The sequence below is a fragment of the Heterocephalus glaber genome, unplaced genomic scaffold (genome assembly GCF_053883595.1).
Source record: "Heterocephalus glaber isolate CG9 unplaced genomic scaffold, H.glaber_assembly_v1.0 deba00001428, whole genome shotgun sequence".
Taxonomy (NCBI): Eukaryota; Metazoa; Chordata; class Mammalia; order Rodentia; family Bathyergidae; genus Heterocephalus; species Heterocephalus glaber.
This window is the reverse complement of record NW_028258293.1, coordinates 14,100,642-14,123,289: the sequence shown is the minus strand read 5'-3', so window position 1 is coordinate 14,123,289 and position 22,648 is coordinate 14,100,642. Positions and strand designations below refer to the sequence as shown.

The following is a 22,648-nucleotide window of genomic DNA, read 5'->3' as shown; positions in this document are numbered from 1 at the left end:
CTTCTTGTTTTTCTATGACTTTTTGTCAAAGGTTTTTATTGCATTTACATTAAAACAAGTGTGTGCTTCAGTCACTTTCCTGTCAAAATAGCTAAGAAAAACCACCTGACACCTGGAATTTGAAGGAGGAAAAGTTTAATTTGGTTTACTGTTTCAGTTGGCTCAATCCATGGTCAGTTGGCTCCAAGACAGAATTAGCATGGTGGAAGGGCCTGGCAAAGGAAAGCTTTTTCAATGGCTAGAAGTGTGGCTCAGTGGTAGAGCACTTGCCTAGCATGCACTAGGCCCTAGTTTCTTGATCCCCAGTACCGCAAAAAGAAGAAAGATTCTGCAGTTTAGGCTTAAAATGGTTCTAATGAGAATCTCACTTTCATATACTGCTAACACTCTAAACTCTGAACATGATAATTTCCTAATGAGAGCATCAACACCCAAGAGACTTAGATCTGAGGCTTTTAGATATGAGGGACATACGTATGAGGGCTAGAAAGAAAACAATCAACTTATGACCATAGTACCCTAAAGAAAGCAAATTTGATTAAGAATATATATCGTTGAACATGAAGAAAAAACAAGAAAACCAGGATCTTATTTTAATGTCATGTTTTTTAAAAGCTTTTAAGCAATAAAATTTTACTACTGATAGTACAGCATGTGTTTAAGACAGATAATCAAATATCAACCTAGTCTTTATGTATATATTTTAAACAATGTGAAAATACAGACAAAATGGAGAGCGCCTAAAAAGCTACATAAGAAATATAAATTTAAAACATTTCCCCTTTAAACCTGATTTACCAAAATAAATAGAACTTTTATAACTCTATTTGGAAAATAAATTTTCTTTCAAATCTAGATTTTTTTTTTCAGGCAAACAGCAAACTTTGCATTACAGTATTCATTTCTGTTATGTTTTCCAAACTAATGAGAAGACTGCTAATTTGTAGCAAATCTACTAAAGTTGATATTAAGTAGAATTATATACTAATGATAGGATTAGCATATGAAAATATCACAAGCAGAGGTCATTCTTCAGACCTTAGTTAGATAAAATACACTCTTCAATTCCTGATGAAATTATGCATCTAATAAAAATATCAAACTGAAATAGTCGAATTAATATTAAAAATATAAGCAAATTTTCAACCTCTCTTATTTAGGAATAAATTTAAATTTTAACTTGGAAAAAATCCATAAATTTGTTCTATTTTCAAAATAATATAAACTGAAAGTCTGAGATTTACTTAGCCATATCATCTTTTTGCCTTTTATTCTTTGACTATCCTAATAAAATTATCTCAGTAAAACTATACTTGTTTAAACAGTGAATACTTCCATGATTCACTAGTATTGATGTTCACACTGATGGAAAGTATAGTAAATAAATTGCAAATATTGGATAAGTCAGTGAGACATCAAAATAATTCTTCAAATCATAGCCGATGTGTAGATGTGCAGTTATATAATCTTAGTTGTATTCATTACAACACTTTTTGTTGTAAATGATAAGAACTACTTAAAAACAGCTTTTCAAAAAATTAATGTGTTAGTTCACATAAATGAAAAGTCTTGGCCTCTAACACAGCTGGATGTGGTACTAAAATGATGTAATTAGGAACTGGTCTTCCTCCATCTCTCAGGCAGCTCCCCCTCTTTCAGGGCAAAGATCACTACCAAAAGCAGCATGTAAACTCAGTAGAAAAACAGTGCCTTCTTTTCCACCAATTCCAGCAAAACCCTCAGGATTGAGTCTCACTGGGCTGGCTAGGATAACATGTTTATTGTTGAATCAATTACTGTTGCCCAATGTACAGAATGCCCACTCATTATGACTTGGGAGAATAAGACAGCTCCATCCATTTCAACTACATGCACCAAAAGTGCAAGGTTTGTTCCCCCAGAAGAAAACCAGAACAAATGCTGGACAGGGAAAATAGTAAACAGGATCATAACTAAGAGTTTCTTTTTCCAATAATTATTACAATGAGGTAATTGCAAGAGAAGAAATAAACACAATTGCAAATTCTTCATTTGCAGTTACACAGCAAAGATTTCTTTGAATTGTTTCTCCTAGTAGCAAGAGAGACAAACTATAAAACTAGCAATTCTTAATGCAAGTAACAAAAGGATGCTTCTTTTGATAACTTTAATTCTATTTCCTTACTGCAGAGACAGCTACTCCAAAATACTCTATTCTTCCCTTTTGCCATTTCTCCTTTTGTCATTGTTAAGTTAAATTCTTAGAACACTTGCAAAGATTTGTAGAGGCCTATCTTCAGCTACCACCTGGAGAAATTTCTATTCATGGGTCCCAAGCACTATAAAAACTATAGTAGCCAGCTATAAAAAAGTTTCTCCTTGCTAGGCATGGTGGCACATGCCTATAATCCCAGCACTCTGGAGGCTGAGGCAGGAGGATCACTGCAAGTTTGAGGCCAGCCTGGGCTACACAGTGAGTTCAGGGCCAGTCTGGGCTACATAGTTAGTTCAGGGCCAACCTGAACTACAAAGGAAGACCCTGACTCAAAAAAACCAAAAAAAAAAAAACAAAAAAAGTTTCTCTATGAGATCAAGGAAACCAATACTTTTATTTTAAATGAATATTCCATAACTTAATTCATGTATCTTAATTAATTAAAAAGAATTCTATATTTCAAGTTCGATCCCCAGTACCAAAAAAATAAATAAAAAGAATTCTATATTTTAAAATACATATGCAACATAATGATGATAAATTAAACTATACTAGCCATATATCTTGAATTGAATGTGATCATCCAATTCTTTCCTAAAAGAAGTGATAAGGAATGAAAGGAGAACATAAATGCAAAGAATGGGGAGAGTAGAAAGCCAGTGAAGGGTAGAGTGGCTCAGGTACCAAAGGAAATATTCATTAATGTCAAACTCATTCATACATTTATTTTATCTTTATGTCTAGAGCACTGATATGAGCAAACTACTGTGCTAGTGTGGACACAAAGAAACAAGTCATAGTCTGCATTCCTCCAAGGGACAGTGAGTATAACTTGCAAATTTCTTCATTACTCAAGGCCATTCACAAACTCCAGATTTTCTTAGGATTTAACAACAATTAACATACTTTACATTTTTTTAAATACTTCATTTGACTCATCTGCAAATTACTTCTTTTATTCCTGCCTCCCACCAAGGACAATATGGAAACCATAAACATAAGCACCACACACAGTATAAGAAAGGCTAACTGTGAAAAGGGCAATGCAAATTTGGTAAATTATGAAAAAGATTCAGAGTATGGAGGTTTTCAGAATTATGCACAGATGTATTGAATATGTATTGAATAGTAGGCATTATATAGTCATATAAGCTATTTTATGGGTTAGACTTAACATCCTTGCCCATTTAAAAAAAATTTTCAATCACAAACTAATAGAAAGGACTGCTCACAAAAACTACTAAAAACAAGCGCAAGAACCCGAGTTGGATCCCCAGTACCAAAAAAAAAAAAAAAAACTTCTAAAAAGAAGTTGGTTGCAAAAAGCACAAAAAGTGAGATGCAAAATGCAGTGGGAGTTTACATAAAGTGAGGTCATAGACTACCAGGAACTGGGTTTTAAAAGATGGATAGAATTTCTTCAAGTAAATGTATTTGATAGAAGTGTTTCAGGTAGAAGAAATGGTATGAAATACATCAGAAAAATATAAATTGCTTATATGCCAGATGGTTCAAAAGTATATATAGAATTTCGGATAAAGACACCACATAAATACAAGCTATGTTTAATATCTTGCATATTTAATGCATTATATTATTCAAAACTAGAAAGTTTTGAGATCTATATATAATATATGTTAGAGTACTTTGGCAGTCAACATATTCACAATGTATAAAGGACAGGACTCTTCATATACAAAGATACTCAAGATACATGTCCATTTATTTGTTATTTATATTTTAGCAAATGCATAATAAAATATGAAGTAAGACTCCTATATACAATGGGAAATATATTTACATGTTCAACAATATAGATGTATAAATTATCTGCTTAATTGAGCAGGCAAAATTTTTCACCATAAACATAACTGGGCCCCTCAAAGACTTCTGTTACCTTTTGGGCACCAAATAAAATACATAGCATTTGCACATATATACCATGCATTAGGCAGAACAGATGAACAATCATGAGGAACTAGCAAATATCAAGACTATCTGGCATTCTAATGGCATGGCATTAGGCAAAATAATAGTAAAGAGAATCTAAAAGTGGAAAAAAAGCCTCCTGAATATTTCAATGCCTGCATTAAAAGAGGACAGACATGAAGAATGCTGGTAGGATTTGGATTGTGAACTGTTCCTTGATTTTAAATATTCAACACAAATTTTAGCACATGTGATAGTATTTGTCCCAATATGTAGCTTTCTAAAGAATGCACATTAGCCTGCCTGTCTCTGTAAAATGAACAGAACTTATACCATAAGCTATTAACATCACAGTAGGCTAATACAGGAATAAAGACAATCGAGTTGTCACAGGTATGGGGGTCAGCTTGAAAAATCTACTTTCACATGTTGACCCATGTACAGACTAGTAATCACAATCAAACTTTAATAGAAATAAAATGCACGTCCAGAAAAAGAAAGTTTTGCCAAGTTTCCTGAAGACTGAAATGCTGACTTTCCAATGACCAGCATGTTTCTAACATCATTTTTTAGCAAAGGAAATATAAAACTACAGATAGGTACTGAATTTTCCAAGATATCACTAGTCTCTCTGACACTATAAAAATTATTCTGAAACCTAGGCTGTCTTCCAAGTGTGACATTTTAGAGGATTCCATTGCCTTCCAAAATATCAGATTTAGAAAAATGAATGCTACTTGACAATTCCTTTTTTATTTTTTTGGTACCGGGGATCGAACTTGGGACCTTGCGAGGCGGGCACCAGAACCACTGAACTAAACCCCTGGCCCTCTACTTGACAATTCATGGAAACAACTGATAGCTAACTTGTACTAGCTAGAAAGCTCTAAAAATCTGTCAATTTTTTTTAAATTAAGGAATGTTCAATTCAACAATTGTCAGTTAATCACAAAATTTGGAATTCGAGTTTCCACAATACCACGTAATTCCCAATAGTATCATCCAATGACTTTTTACTCTTCTCTTGTCAATATCTTCTACATTTCACTCATTCAGTTATTCATTGAACAAATATTTATTGGATGTTTACTATCTGCTAAGCACTCTGTTACCCACAAAAGGGTAAAAGACATTTTGAAGGGTTCTTTAAAGGAACTCTAACATTTATGATACCACAGCTTTAAAAGGTATAATAAAATTAAGGAAAATCTCTGCATTTTCTGGATTACTCATCCAGGTAGGTAACCCCTGCACATCATTCTACCCTTGTGAATACTGAGAATCTTTCACGTGTACATTGCAGGCAAAAGCATCTAAAAATGTATTTTGTCCTCCCTATATACAAACATTTATGTCTCACTAAAGTTACTAAAATTAACATACACAAGGCAGGAATCACAACAATTAGAACATAGAGAGCTTGATCTCAAACACTCCTGAATTAGAAAGTATTTCTTTATCTTGTTTAGAATAAAACTGATAAAATAGATCATTTTAATCAAGTGATGTGGTTAGTTATCATTAGTTCATTTCTTATGCTTTCTAAGACTCTAAGATAAAGAGGAAAAAAGCCTAGGTTCAAATGCATCGTGAGAAATTGGAGAGTTTAAAATAAAATGTTTTTATCTTAACATGAGACTACTACTCAGGCAGTGGAAGTACCACAAGGTAACTGTCAACTTAAAACAAATACTGTTGAACGTTTCTACTGTCAGAGCAAAACCTAACAATTTGCTTTCAGAAAAGCACATCAGGAATAAGAGAAAGGGGAAGAAGTGACACATGTCTAGCCTGAGGCAGACTTCACTCTGGCAGACTTCCCACTATATTCCTAGTATCAGTCAATGGGCCAGTTATCCTTAGCTTTCTCATCTATTTCTGAAGGATTTGGGGGGGAAAATCAACAGTAGACAAAAAATCAGGGGGCAGGGAGAAGGCCCTGAATGCCAGGCTTCAAATGGTTAAGCACAAGCAACTTCAACTACTATGGAAAAGTTAAACAAATTTTTACAAGCTGGCACCCGCTCATATAATGAGATGCATTGTCAGTCCTCTCTAAGTGAAATATTTGTGTTGCCATGCAGCTAAACAAATGCCTTTTTTCACTTTCACTTAAGACAGACTCCCACTCCTATTTCTCTAAACAGTAGAGGAAGGCATGACTGCATAACATGTGTAGTCTGGGCAGCATGCTTCCTGCCCTCCCACAAAAGGAGTATTTATATTAACATTCCAGATTCATTCAAAATTATAGAAACTCCATGCATTAAACCCAATGTAAAATTTCTGCTGTTTTAATATCTTCACTTATCAATCAGTGCAACTTAGCACAGAATGTAATAATACAGTAGTATTAAAATCACTAAACATTCAAGAGTGTGGCAACATTTTTTTCACCTCATTTGCACATTGCTACTCATAATGCTATGGCAATCTCCTATATAAAATATGAATTCACAAGTATGATTAACAAATTTATGGTGTGTGCTCACTACACCACACATTATGGTTTTGTAGCTTGTTTGCCCTGAAGTAACAAAAATTTGCATAGAGTTTAAATGAGTATGGTCTATACAAACTATAGTTAAAATATTATTACAGTTATATGCTTTTCCATATAAACCAGTAAAAAAACATATTTCTTTCTTCTTTAGGGCAGTATTTTATTACAATTAAATGAAAAGCTTAGCTCTGCTATTTCTCTGAAAACAAAATCAAGACCAAAAGAGATACAGTTCAAGAATTAAACTTGAAAATCAGAGTAAGGAAATCTAAAAATCAAAATTTTTAAATCCAAAACTTAGCTAAATATCTCATTTTATCTCTAAAATAAAAGCATTGTTTCTCTGAAAAAAAATTTAAATCTCCCAGGTACTTGACATCTAGACAATAATGATGAAAATGCTACAGCTGGATTTGTCTTGCCCTTAAACTACTATTTGTGGCAACCTAGTATCTTAAACCCCATTCCAGAGCCCTTCCTATATGTACTATTAGCACAATGATAATAGCTGACTTCCACCTGCTCAACTCAATATAGGAGTCCTGGTATGTTGTAAGAGGTTTTCTACAGAGATCAAAGTCAGAGAATATTCCAAAGAGCTATTCTCTTCGATTAAAAACAAATAAATTCCTATATAAGGGTGGTTAAAGAGACAGAGTGGATCTTTAAATTTTTTTCCAGGTTTTCTCAAGGTGAATCAAACTCAAGAGTAATTCTACTATTCTGTTTTTAAACATTAATTGGGAAATATATTGTATCTTAAATAATGTACAACTAATTGACACTTGTCACAATGGTAATTGTTCTCTTCCTACTCTGACCTTTTTAAGCTCTTGCTCCAGTGAAAAGATAAATCATGCTTGAAATAAAACAAACAAGACAAAAGAATAAAAAAATTCTCTGGGGTGAATATAAATTGAGGGAAAGGTCAAAAAAATGACTAAGATTGATATGCTATAACTATTAATATTTTTTAAAGAAAGGTAATTTCTTTTCTTGTCTAATTGTGGATTGTATTTGCTTTCTGTGATTATTTTTAAAAATTCTGTAAACCCATCCAACTTTGAGACAACAGCAGCAGACTACATTTTCCAAAGGAAAATCTAAAATAACTGAAAATGTGTATTCCTTTCCATTCTCATAAAATTTCAACACTGAAGCTGACATTTAAAGATGACTAGTTTCTGTGGCAAAAGGGTATGTTCAATACAACTCCCCAAACACATCCACACACATCTGGGCAGAACAGTCTGTAAACCTCCTCTAGAAAAGACAACTGGGGAGAAGAGGCAGATAAAAGTCAGGAATGTGATTCTAGAAGATTTATCACAAACTAGTTTTTTTTTTTAAGAAAAGATTTCTCTGCAGTATTAAGACTTTCTGTATCAAAATAACTAAGTTGAGTGCAAATTTTTTTTTGTACTGCATTTTTTCAACTTCTCTAGGATATGAGAAAACTATTTCCTATTAAGAGGTAATTAATCCACTGGACCACTCGCTGCTTAGAATACAATATTCTTGAGCTTATTTCATACCAATATCAGGATTATTTGTCAAAAGTGTCCATAAGTGGAAGAGACAAAACAGGCTAAGGACATTATGTCTTTCAAGCTCAGTAGCACTTAGCAGATTCCAAGCTCTCCAAGGCCTAACAGATTTAACCAAGACTTTTCACACAATTAGGTACAGAGAGCCAGGCTAGTCAGCAGATGTCTTATTCGGATAACAAAGAGAATATTTTAGTGACAATGTGAGAAAAAAAAATGGCAAAATTGATACAAACCCATTGAACCATGTATCTTTTTGCTCTGCAGAACTCAACTTCAAGTCTAACAAGGACATTATATGTATTCTTTAAAAATATAGAGACAATTATTCATATTTAGTTACAAGTACACCAAAATAAAATAGAGGAAATCAGCACATCATTATTAAGCAAGACAACATATTTGAACTCTCTAAAGATTTAACACAAACACATTGACTATGTATTGATATTCCAGTCTCATAGAAGGAAAGAAATAAAATGGAAAGATTTTTGCAGTATTGCTGGGCAATTTATCCTTGATTTCATTTCTGACTTGATATTAGCATCTAGTAAGTCTAATTTCAATGCATAAAATATAGAAACTGTACAAACAAGAGAGAGCCATTAGTAATCTAAACTGTTCTACTTCATACCCCTGAAGTATTGTATTGTCATGTGATCAAAATTAACTTCAGAATTTGTCAGTGTCATTTCAGTTCCCATCTTTGACCCTTCAAAATGCCCAATACCTTAAGTAAACATGTTTAAAAGAGCCATAATAATGATAAAGAGACCCAACAAGCCAAAAAAAAAAAAGAAGAAAACAAACAAATTGGAGTATAGTTTTGACTTGGAATCAAGAGCAATATGATTGTTCTTTTTCATTTCAGAGGCCAGATTTAAAGAAAGAAAAATTTTCAGTTATCTTAGGCTACACTTGAACTTTAAAAAAAAAACTGTGAATGAAGAATATCAAAGGCACAGTTAGCACTGGCGTAGAAGCACTGTAGGAATTAGAGCCAGTTTAGACACTGCCCAACTTACTTTCCAACCATCTGCATCAAATATGCTTCATTAAAACAGAACCATATGGAAAATAAGCTAGCAATTAACACAGCTTCTGGATATGTCTCTAATACAGTAGATTTCAAACTTCTAGTGAAACTGACTAAACTACTTCCATGTTGCTGCTATGTAGGTCTTGGAAGCAGTCTGAAGACTTGCCTCATACTCTATTCCGTGTCATTTGAAGGTACTGCAGGGTTATTTTAATAAGTACATATTAAAAAATAAAATATTTTGTCATTTTCCTTACTGTTAGTATCAATTAAAACATTAAAACAAGTCCAAGTACATTGAAATAATCAGCTGCTCAGGTGACAACTAATACCACTTGATACAAAAAAAAAATCCACTTTGAATTTATATGTCACATCAATGATCTTTACACTGGACAGTTCATATATCCTGACAATGCAAATAAGCTGTTATAATTTGCTTTTATTAAAATATCAACTCATTTTAGACCTTACAAACTTTAGTACAATGATCTGTGCAGATGGACATAAAATAGTTTCATTATTGTTGCCATCAACAAATAATAAACAGAAAACCACATTAGGTACTAATGAAACAAAGAATAAGATCTAGTTTTCATCCTCAGTGGCCTTAAAAATCTAACTGGAAAGATCAATTATATGTGACGTAAGAAGAAAAAAAAGTTTTTTGATGAGTGACTTCTCACTCCCTTCACTTCTGTCCAGAATGGCAGTCAGTATACCACTGTACTGTGTACTTACTGCACAAGTGTGCTTGGCTAAAGAAGTAAGTAGGCTGCAAACTAGCCAGCACTCTGTTCACTAAAGCATATACTTTAGCACAAGGCTGTTATCATTTAAGAAAAAGGTACCTAGGGGGAAAATTTTTGCTAGTTCACCACATACCAGAAACTATACATATTTCAAAAAAGTGTTTCTTTCTAATTTATATTTCCATAATATATACTGTTTTCTGTTGCTACTACTGTACCCCAAGTTATGTCATTTAACTTAAACACTTCTGTATGAGTTTCCTAGCTGATATTCCTGCTTCCACATCTGCTTTTGTATAATCTATTCATTTTATAAAAGTGATTCTTTTTAAAATATAAATCACATTTTATTTCTCTCTTAAATACTCCAGTGACTTCCTGTCTAACTTAGAATAAAAGTCAAACTTTTCATCATGATCTTGAGGACACTTGTCTGGCCACCAGTCATGACTCTAATATTACATATTTCCAATTTTCCTTTTACTCACTCACTTGACTCTAATCACACTATTGGTACCAACTTTTCTTTGAAGAGCCAGGTAGCTCTCACTTAAAGGCCATTCTGCATATTTCCCACTTTGCCTAAAAGTTTCTCTTAGTAATTTGGATTGTTTGCTGCTTCTCATTCAGCTTTCTGATCAAATGTATCCGTATCAAAGAAGCTGTCTCTGACAACCTTACACAAAAGAGCAACCCCATCACTCATAAGTGAATGAATGAATGCAAACAACTAGAAAATAAGATGCTTGGTAGAATTTTTTCAGTTTTGTTTCACTTACATATTCCAGCATCTAAGATAGTGTTTTACGCATAATAAACACTAGTTAAACTCTTGAACAGAGAAATGACCAATGTAGTCACAAAGAAAGAAGAGTCAACACATTTCTAAAGTTTCAAATCTGGGGGTCTGAGTGCTGGTATCACTCTGAAAAACACAAAAACGCTAAAGGAAAGATTGATTTAGGGCAAAAGATGGTAAACTTGGTAAATTTGAAGTGGCAATGGCATAAGCAAGTAGAAATACAGAATTAAACCAGCAGAACTAAAGCTCAGGACAGAGTTGGAAAGTAGATGTGGAATCCATTTCTGCAGAATTAAAAGGCATTAGAGCAAATGAAACCTGCAAGAGAGAATAAAGAGTAAAAACAGCAGAGGAAGGACTGAAGTTAGAAATGCATGTATTTGGTTTGGGGGGGGGGAGTGGATTCATTTTAAAAAAGCTAAAGAGAAGCATTCACTTATCAAAGTTTTATTGAATATCTGCTATATGTTAAGTACTGTGCTGAGCCATTTTTAGTCAACAATATTAATATTTTGTATTTGAACAGTGTTTTCTACTTTATAAAGTATATTCCCATACATTATTTTAATTGACTCACTACAAACTTACAATGTTAGCAAGACAAATGGTATTTTAAGATAAGAAATTGAGACTAAAAAAACTGAAGATGAGCCGGGGATTTAGCTCAGTGGTTTCACCGCCTGCTGTGCAAGCGCAAGGACCTGAGTTCGATCCCCGGTACCAAAAAAAACCCCAAAAAAACAAAAACAAAAAACTGAAGAAACTCATTCAAAATCCCAAAGATAGAGGAAGGCAAAACAGGAATTAGAACCCGAGTTTCCAAGACTATGAAAAAGAGAGATCTTCTCTAGAGGGAATGGAAATAGAAAAGCACAAATGAAGATGTCACCTCATGAAGAGATGGAACATTTCTTCCTCTGAATCAAAAGAAAAAATAAAATGGTAAAAGAACATGAGTAAGTATAAGGTGAAGAATCAGAAAGATTAGGCATAAACTCCTAAGATATGCAAATTTCTATTTCAGAGAGAGATATCTATGGACATACTGTTACAAAGTTACACACGTGAACTACTAACACAGAGCCAAGAAGTGAAGCGGTATTCTGTGTGTCTCATGGGTCATATTACATTGAGAACAAATTATCTGAGATTACCTGTTGGGAAAAAATTTGGTGGGGAGAGGAGGCTGCTGAGTAAAAATGTTAACAGGACCAGAGAGAAAAATTATATAGGACATATTGACTATATTGTGCTTCCATAGAAATAGACTGTCCAAAGCAAAGCTATAAGCAGCAGTGAAGAAGCAAATTAAAAAATTGCAGCCCCAGGTTCTAGTGAAAACTATTGTGGAAGTTAGAAACCCAACTTTTCTTCTTCTGACTTACTCTAATTCATAGTTAATTTGTTCCTCCCCTTCTGACTTTTCCTCTCCTTATTCTAATTCGTAGTAAATTTGCTTTGAGCCACTTTTTTCTTAGCTCAATCATCCTTTCAACAGTGTTTTTTTCTTCACACCCTTTGGATTGCACTGGCCCTTATCAAAAACTTCTCTAAGAAAGAATCTGATACTTCTACTTTACATCAGAATATACAGGATGTAACAAAGAACACAGACTTTGGCATTAGATACACCTTGATTCCAGTTCATTATCTCATTCATTCATTCAGCAAATATTTACTGAGCATCTACCATGTGGTAGACATTGTTTTTGTTCCTAAGGATACAGCTTCAAACAATAAGGTCCCCACTTTCACTGAATTTACCCTATGATGAGGGAGAAAGATAGCTATAATAAAGAAAAACTCTGCTCACTTTCAATCAACTGATCCACGGTAGATCATTACACTTCTATATCCTTTAACATCCTTAACTATAAAATGGAAGCAACAGGAACTACCTCAGACTATAAATGAGAAATAAACAAAACACCTGAATAATTACCATATAAATATTAGCTTCTGAGCTTTGGCCTCATAGGAAATGTTCCAGTTCTTAGAACACAGCATATATCCTCCCACCACAGGACATTTGTACATCTTCTTTCCTTTGTCCAAAATATCTTACACAATCTCTGTCCACACCAGCACTTTCATTTATTGCCTATTCTTTCAGAACTCAGCTCAATCTAATGATTCTGACTTATTCAGGACTTATCTATGTCAAGTTTCATCACATTTGTTCAGAATGACAGAAATGGTACCATTTAGTCATTTAATAATTCGGTGATTTATATAAGACTCCATCATCGTTTACTTGGATTACTGCAAAAGCCTCCTGCTGTAGTCTGAATGTTTTATGTTCCCTAAAAATTCATTTGTTGAAGTCTTTATCTCTAAGAGGTGAGGCCTTTGAGAAGCAATTAGGTCATGAGGTACAGCCCTCAGAAATGGGATTAGGGCCCTTCTAAGAGGCTCAGAGAGAGACCCCTCAGCTCTTTCACCACATGAGGAAGCAGGCCCTCACCAGACAGAATGTGCCAGTTTCTTGATTTTGGACTTTCCAGCTTTCAGAACTGTGAGAAAAAAATTCTGTTGTTTATAAGCTATAGCATGTTGTTTTAGCAGCCCACAAAGATTAAGATACCTCCTAAGTAGCCTCTTCAATGTAGTCTATACTCAACAAAACAGGTGTTGAAACCCTTTTAGAATAGAAGTGAAATCATGTCACCTTTCTGTTGAAAAACTATCTTCTTCAGATTTCCTCAGGATACAAGGCAAAATTCTTACAATAGTAAATCACACATGTACTCAGCATTCACATCTTGCAGCTACACTGGCTCATTACTACTATTCCTTATAATCATCAAGTTCATTCCTCTACATCAGGACACACTTGTTCTTCCTAGAATGGTCTTCTCTTAGACATCTGCATGATTCACTTCTTCACCTCTTCCTGGTCTTAATGTAAATATCATCTTATCTGTGAGATTTTACTGTGTTTTATTCAATAAAATTGCAGCTCCCTATGTGAGCCCTCCTTACCTTTTTTACCCTGTTTGATGTTTCTTCATAACACTCATCATCTTTGGACAGGCTATAATTTACTTGCTTATTTTTTTATATTTTAACATTTTCCTCAACCATTACCACTAAAATATAAACTCAATGAAAGTAAGGATTTTGTCTTATTTGCTGCCATATCCACACTGTCTCAGTTTCTGGAATAGAATAGTCCCTATATCTAATATGATACTTTCCATAAAACAAGTCAAACAGATGTCCAAAATAAACAATTTATACAGATGGAAAAAATTTTAAAGTTTCAGTCATTTCATATTACATAGGTAAAATCCCAATGCCCTTTGGAAATTTAAGTTCAAACTATAGTTAAGAAAAATGCAAGTTTTAAAAAATCAAATATTCATATTTGTAAGTAGGCAAAAAAAGAAAACATGAAGAAGAGTAAAATAGAACATATTATTAAAAATTTAATGTAACTTTTTAATAACTATGAAGCATTAAATTTAGCCTCCTCGTGTTTTAACTTTCCCATTACATCTCACATTTTATGTGTGGTATTCATTATGGGTAACTTTCCCAATTTCTTACTTTCTATTGGATTATAAAAGGCATTATTGTCATTATGACATTTTTACTATTAAAAAATGCTAATGGTCCAATAGCCTGTTAGACATCACCAAATATTTCCCATATTCTAGTAGTCACTAAGTTCTCCATGGCTAGTAAGGTGTGGGATAAGAAAAAGGAGGAAAAGCAAAATCATATCATGTTTAGAAACTAGGATATGAGGCTATCTGGGAATTTATACATTTTGTATATCCAAGCAGCATTCATTTCAGAGTGTTGGGTCACCTGTTTCTCTTCTCATCTCTCCATTTCTACTAACTCAAAAATATGTTTAACTTTATTAGTGAAGGTGAATAATAATAATTAGTACCACTTCTTTTATGACAAATTTCTGGGCTCTGCCCAGTAACATAAGAACAATGGAAAGGTATCAGCACCATTTTAATAGCTCTCTAAGAGAGTTCAGAACACCAATTCTTAATTCAAAGGTATACTCCAAGTTAAAATAGTCAAAATAGATTCATAGAATTGTCTCTCAAAGCCAAAGGATTCAGCAACAGTTTGTGTAAGACACTGAAACAATGTGCAAATTAGCTATTCACATACTATTACCCTTAAGAGATTGGTTGTTGTTGCTGGTGGTGGTTTGGTGCAGAGATAAGAAACCAGGGCCTTGTGAGGGTAGACCTATACCTCAGCCCAGAAGAGTTTTAAATTTAAAATAAATGAAGAAAAAGATTAGCTTTTAATAATCAGATTTATTTTAGATATATTCAGTGATTAAAAAACTGTTAATCAGAAATCCAGTTTTATATTTGTTTTATTTTGTACCTTAATTTTTATTAAATTATTTTTTTAATTTTCTAAGCAACTTATTTCATTAAAGATTTCTAGTCATCTACAGATTCCAATTCAATAGATTGGGATGGGGCATCAAGGATCTACATTTTTAATAAGCATTCCAAATCAGTTAGTTTTCCAGTTAGCTAATGTGGTTGGTAGCATTCAAGTCATACCTGGAGAAATCCTGATCAAGAAAGCCCAGCAATAGTAATTTTCTAGTAATTCTTAACAAACTACTCTTCTGCCATGAGTCCCAGAATTCAATTCATTTCCTTTTATACCCACGACTCAAATATGAAAACCACTTATTTAATTGGCATACTTTTAGGATGTGCTATATATTAGCAATCCTCTATTATAAGTCTTAGAAGACTACATCATTTCTGCTTCGGGATTAAAAAAAGACAAAGGACTGGGGATGGAGTTTGGTGGTAGAGTGCTTGCCTAGCGTGCATGCACACACACACACATAGACACACACATTAAGACCTATAAAAAATCATTTTCCACCTATAGAAACCCTGAGCTCGGTTGAACTGCCAAATCTACATTAATCATTAAGGGACCAGGGATTTAGCTCAGTGGTGCTGGCACCTGCCTCACAGGCACAAGGCCCTGATTTCAATCCCCAGTACCAAAAAAAAAAAAAAACTTTCAAGCTGGGCATGGTGGCACGTGCCTATAATCCCAGCACTAGGGAGACTGAGATAGGAGGATCACCTCAAGTTTGAGGCCGCCCTGGGTTACATAGTGAGTTCAGGGCCAGCCTGAACTGTAAAGAGAGACCCTGTCTCAAAAAACCAAAAAAAAACCAACAACAACAACAAAACTTTTAGACTACTAGTACTAATTTCACTTGAAATGACTAAGAAAGGTGATATTTTGTGCTTTTCCACCCTTAAAATATTAACAATAGTAAATAACAGGATTTTTTTCATTAATTCAATCCATTCATTCATCATCTTTCCATTCTCTCCACCCTTTTCAAGAAAAAAGCCTTTCAAGTAAAAAGTAAACACTGATTATATTAATTGAAGAATAAAGTATAGCATTCATATCAAATAAAACTGTGAGTGTATTCTATCCCCTCCCCCATCACTACTTTCTCATCATCATCCTCATACTTCAGTCTTCTGCCATCTAGCTTCTGGCCTTAGCAACAAATCTGCATTCTTCCAAAATTCTCAGCAGTATTTGACACTGGTGTATTCAATCAACAGTGATTGCTGTTGTTCACACCCTTATTGATATGCTTTTTTGCTTTGATTCACAAAACATAAAAACTTTCATATTTATTTTTATTCAAGTACTTCTTTATTGTTCTTTCACTGCTTCTCTCACCTTTCTTGCTCACATTCTCTCAAAATTTCAAGTCTCAATCTTGGGATCTCTTTATGTATATCTCTATCTGTCTCCCCTCTTCCCTGACTATCAAGGGATATCAACTTATTAGATGTTTTTAACTACCATTCTTTTGCAGATAATTCCCAAATCTATATTTCTATTCAGTCATATTTTCACTCGATGTAATTCTGTGGTTAAGAATATAGGAAGGCAAATCAAATGTTAAGTACCAGCTCCGTCACCTACTAAAGCTGCAATTTGAAGCAAGTGCTATTGTTTGGATCTTAAATGTTCTGAAAGGCTCATATGTTAAAGGCTTAGTGTCCAGCTTGGCACTGTGGAGAGCCTGTGGAAATTTTAAGAGATGGGGCCTGTGGGAGGTCTTCTAGTCACTGGGGACCCTGAATCTCTCAAAAGGGATTATGGAACCCTTGCCCCTTCCCCTTCTTGTCTTTCTTTCATATCCCAGCCAATAGATGAGTGACTTTTTGCTCAAATATGTTTTCTCCTCATGATGTGCTGATTTACCAAAGGCCCAAAAGCAGCAGGGCTAACCAACCATGGATAGAAACCTCCAAAACTGTGAGCCAAAATAAACCTTTTATTTTTATAAGTTGATTTATCACATACATTTGTTGCAGTGATGGAAACCTAAGACAGTATAGTATTTAGTCTTCTTAAATTCAGCTTTGTTACTTGTAAAATGGAGTTACTGTTAACATCTGCTTCACTGGGTTGTTTGAATGATTAAGTGAGGAAATGCACTCTGAAGAGTAGTTTTGGACTTTTTCCATAAGAAGTCATCAGTAAATGTTACTTTGCTGTTATCTTAACTTTCTGAAATTTCCACACATTGGTCCAACTAGCATGCTAAATGAAATATGAATGAAATTACCCCACATTGCTCTGTATCCAAGCTATGATCATGGAGTCAAAATCTTCCCTGTGAATCAAGCTTAAAATCTGATCCAGACTATGGATTTACTTTAGAATGTAAGAGCCTTAGAAATTTGCTCCTGAATTATTTTAAAATATAAAAGATGATTAATCTTATTCTACTTAGTATTCTAGTCATTATATATTGGACTTAATCCTGACAGCCACCTCCATTGGTCTGTAAACTCTATAGAAGCAGACATTTTATATACCTCATAGCACATAAAAAAGAACTTCCTGCAAGTATTTGTAAAATATTTGTATATGTCCATTAAGATCAAAACTCTTATAAGTACCTGAGTTCATAAATTAGGTTTAAATACCAACTAATCTAATTTTCCTTCACCATAATAACCTCCAACATCATATTAACAAAGAGATTCAACAAATATTTCTTGAAATTAAGGACCCACAAGTGCCCTATCACCAAAAACATAACAGCAACTAACATTGAGTGAAGGCTTACTGTGTACCTAGCACTGTGCTAACCAACTAATATGTTAAAATATTTATTCCTGTACCTGTAAAATATTTAATTAGAGCAAATTACTTACTCTGTGTTCAGTTTCTTATCAGTAAAATTGGGAGAAAATATATATCATAATAACTGCCTCAAAGAGTTATTTCTAGTTTCACATGAGACAACACAAAATGATTAGTACAGTGCCTGGTATATGTTTATTGTGACTGTTGTAAAAATATAAGTATGTCTAAGTGTAGGAAAGAGCTTAACTCCATTTACTGGTTAAAATAAAATTGTATAATCTTACAAAATAAATGAATTTGATTTATGAAATAAACATACTGATGGTATTGATGAGTTTAACAAGAAAATATGAATCAAGTATAGGCCTTTTGGAAATATATAATTTTTTGTGTGTATACATATGTTTTACATATATACATGTATAAAAAATCTATAATTTATCTATGTTAAATAAAATTTAGCATATGTCTAAGTTGCTTTGAGTCAAGTAAAGAATGTATAGAAATAAATTTAATATAGTTTTGTCAAATCTAACTAGAAATTATAAGATTTTTCAGAGTTGACATGATCAAAAACTGAGCCTAAGTAATATTTTAAAAGAAAAAATTTCAAAATTAGTAGATATTTACCTCTTTTCATTTATTTTGCTGAATACACTGGTTGAAGCATCCTGAGATGGAAGCATATAAAAATGTTTGCAGTTTCTCTCCTAGAAAGAGAATGGAACTAGGTATATGCAAAATTGCACATATGAGCAGCTTATTTTAACTTGGTCAACAAGTTCTTATGAATCCTTCATTTTGAATAATATTAGATGTGCAGTAAATTCTATATTGTTTATTAGGACCCATATAAATGGTGCATCAGGCTCTGGAAAGGGTCTAAACTGCTGAGAGCAGGATCTGGTCTAGCCCCCACCTCTGCTTTTTGGTGTTAATCAGTAAAAAGAAAAAAGGGGAAGGGGGTAAAGGAAAAGAAGGGCCAAATGGGTAGATTTTCCTTCCTTTCCTGGAGCAGAAGTCCATAGTCAGCAAATCTTGAACAACTCAAAATCTCTATGGGTATAAGAAGGGATTTACTTGTTCCCACTTTTTTTGCCAATACCATCTTTCATCTCCTTACCTTACAAAGACACAGGAGTAATCTTAGAATAACCTTGCATGAACCAGAACAGTAAAAAGGGACATGTACTTGAATGGGAAGAAGAATGTTGTTGTTTTTTCCCCCGTTTCCCAGCCAAAGAATCCCGCTTTTTCCATGTCTTATAGAAAGGAAAGCTTAGAGAATGTAAATCTGACAGCTGCCCACAGATTGATGGAGAGAATAACATTAAATATCTAGCAGTTTAACGGTCATCAGAAAACTATGGGCAATATTAATACTATTTATCAGAATAATTACACTGCCATTCCAATTTCTCCTTTTTCAGTTAAAATTTAAAAGAATGTAATATGGAAATATAAAAACAGATAAACAGAAAGCCTTCATTACAGACACTCCAAACACAATTCTACTTCTTTTATTTAAGTTTAGTTGAATTTCTACTTTATTTTAAGTAGAATCTCATGCATTCATTTTTCTTGTTAATTGTAACAATAAATGGCCATGCATAGCAGCATTTATCAACCTCTCACTAAAACAAAGAAATTGCATTAGAACTGACACAAAAAATTGACTTGATTACTGAAATGTATATAATAGCCAGTTTTACAATAAAGATCACAGATAAAGCAATTCCTCTAAAGAATATCACATGGACCTTCCATTTGATGTTAGTGAATAGTAAGTCACACATGGCCAATAGCTTCAAAGATGGCTTCAATCCTTTATCTCCCAAGGTAGAGCTACTTCATTCTTAGAAGAGTTCAGATTGTGAGATTCGTGGTCTGTAAATTTAATTCACAAACTGGCTGCTTATGGTATCATTCCTCATGTAAAAAAATGGATTTCTACAATTGAAATCTATACCAGGACAGCAGTCTATAGCTGTCTTTTCACATCAAGATTGTCCCAATAATATCTACACTAGGTAATTTCAGCTAAAACTGCTAACCATAGACTATAATTAAGTTTAATATTCAAGACCTTGCTACACCTCTCTATAAAGTGTAAACACAATTTGGCACACAACTGGTATTTCTGAAGTGCCTGGATTCTCTTCCATTCACAGAGCTGAACTATCTAGTGCATGTTTTAAGTTCCATACATAGACACCAAGTACTGAAGGAAATAGGAAACATTATGCTAACATAACTATAGTATTGATGAATAAAAAAACATAACCCCAAGGCTAAGCTGCCAAATAAGTAGTGAATTAATTTCTGTAAAGTACTCCAATATTACAAAGGTGTGTTGAAAGGTGTCTGCTCATGTTTCAAATTAAACGCACTGCTGGTCAGCATTAGCACCTCAGCTTTGAACACCAGCCATTTGCCTATAACACTTCAGGGGCTAGGAAAAACGGATTTGCCGTTCACACTGGAATAATTAGAACATGTCAGGAAGAATTAATTTCCTCATTTTTCAAAAGGATACACAGAAATTACCATGTTATTATATGACAGGGTCCCTTGGAGAATTATATTAAATTTAATTTCTAGCGCAGCCCACACAACAAATTAAAGTCATAAATAAGATGGAAAGAAGCGGGACACAGAGCATATGTTTATGGCAATGAGTGAAGCCAAGGGACCAGAAACAACTATCTTCATTTCATTTTATTTAAATCAGCCAGACACTGTGTATCTGAATGACAGCACTTGTTAATGGCGCTGAGATTATAGGCTCCTTAATTTTAGAAAACAGAAGCAGTCAGTCAGTGTCTAAAATAGTACATTTCCTACAATGCAAAAATTAGTATAAATTTACTTCCTTTTCAAGTCCATTTCTTTTTGCCCTGCGGCAAGTTTAACAAAGATAAACTTATTTTTAATAATACTGTTTCTCTATTTGTCTTCTCTTTGGGCAATTTTCTTGGGTTAAAAAAAATGAAGAAGTGAAACAGAAGACTCATCAGAACAAGTAAAATTTGCAAACCTGCTGTCTGTCCAGAATATAAGTGACCCGCTCCATCCTGTAAATACATCTGTCCATTCAGAGCTGAGAGGAATTTCTCAAAAGAAACAGTGTTTTGTCATGGTAAATAAAAATTCTTTTTCATACTGCTTATCAACTTGGGGTGAAGCTACAGAAGAATATTGTTCAGTCACCCTAAGAGCAGTAGATTTCTAAACTATTGATTAAACCCAAGTATGTGTGTGGAACAAAAGGGAGTCTAGAGCCGCCTTTCAATGAAGCCACAATTCACATTCAGAGAACTTCCTGCTGCCCTCTCTACCTGATTAAAAACCTCTCCTTAGAATCATCTCTTTCCTTTCACCTTAGTTAGGCATGGGCACTCAGGAAAGGATACTCACTTATAGTCCAACCCCAGCATAAAAATATTAATAAAACATTGATATATGTATTATAAAATATTGGTAATGTTGATTCCCTCTCTTCTCCTTGTACATATGTATACTTCATTATTTAAATTTTGCGTAAAATAACCAGACTGAAGCAAGTTTACATGACACTTAACTTTTTCCTGTGTACTATGAAGACATAAGGTATCCAACAGAAATTGCCCTTGCTTTAAATCAGCTCCCTTTGCAACTGTTAGGCTGGCATTTTAGCCCCACCCTGCAACCCAAATACTTCAACTAGCAGTTATCAAAACAATTTATATTGTGTTATTACCCATTCAGAATTTCTTCAGAATGCATAATTATGTTGTCTTTTAATGTGACATATGCTCAATGTATAGCAAATGCAAAAAAAAATAAAATTAAATGGGTGATATTTAGAAAACTATTTAAAATTACTAAAGTAAAAGCACAGAAAAGACCGCCACAAAAGAGAAACAAGTTTAGTTAACCTTTTTCTCCTTTTGATAGATTTAACCTCCACATATTCACCTACAGATTCTAAATCATAAATGTTGAGATTATTCCCAGCTCTGGAAACATGCTGGTATTTTACCATGCTTAATAACTGAAGACATCCTTAAGGTGGAAAAGGAGTTTGTACACTTTAAGAAATGACTGTCATGAAACTGAGCACTCCCTTGGGGGCAACAAACTTTAAATAATTTGTGAATCAATTAACTGGCGACTCTCTTCATAACACAGATTTCACACTCCCAGGTCACTGCATTATCAGCCTGATACGAATCATAACATTTTGGAGAAAAGTTCATAATTGAAATCATTAATTAATTTAACAGGACTTTTAGTTATGCATTGCATTAAACAGCTGTAAAGGAGCAGAGATTAATTAGTTGTTTCTCTGACAATTTTCACTGCTGGTATTACTTGGTGGAAAACTTTTTGACTTATAAAGCATATCATGTTTTCTATAATCTATTTGTGACCTATTCAAGCAATTTCAAGTTGAAAGAACTATATAATTTTACTAAAATGAAGTTGGGAGACTCTGAGGTGTTTCTCTGGAAGAAAACAAAATTTTAAATAACAAATATTGCAAAGCCTGACCTTCTCCTTACATAAAAATGAAACCTCTATCTGGAATAAAGCCTTTAAGAGTATATATCATAAATAGCTCACAGAAACAAAAAACTCAGTTACAACCAACTAACACTTTCCTGAAGCTATCAAGACAATGTGCACTCATACTTTGCATATTCATATTTTTCTCTAAATAGAAATAAAAACTTTAATCATAAGGATTTTAGAATCCAGTATCT

At 33.6% G+C, this 22,648-nt stretch overlaps 1 protein-coding gene across 24 annotated transcripts in view; it reads right to left on the bottom strand.

Moving 5' to 3' along the window:
* Sox6 (SRY-box transcription factor 6) overlaps window positions 1–22,648 on the bottom strand; it is a 689,857-nt gene that overhangs the window by 413,999 nt on the left and 253,210 nt on the right. For 9 of the 24 annotated variants that reach the window (XM_087211270.1, XM_087211269.1, XM_087211273.1 and 6 more), the window contains one exon: window positions 18,534–18,613. The exons of the other annotated variants lie outside the window; for them this stretch is intronic. In XM_087211270.1, the coding sequence (XP_087067396.1) occupies window positions 18,534–18,589 (56 nt within the window). In that variant the 5' untranslated portion in view covers window positions 18,590–18,613. The remainder of the gene's footprint in view (window positions 1–18,533; window positions 18,614–22,648) is intronic. 24 annotated transcript variants of the gene reach the window in all.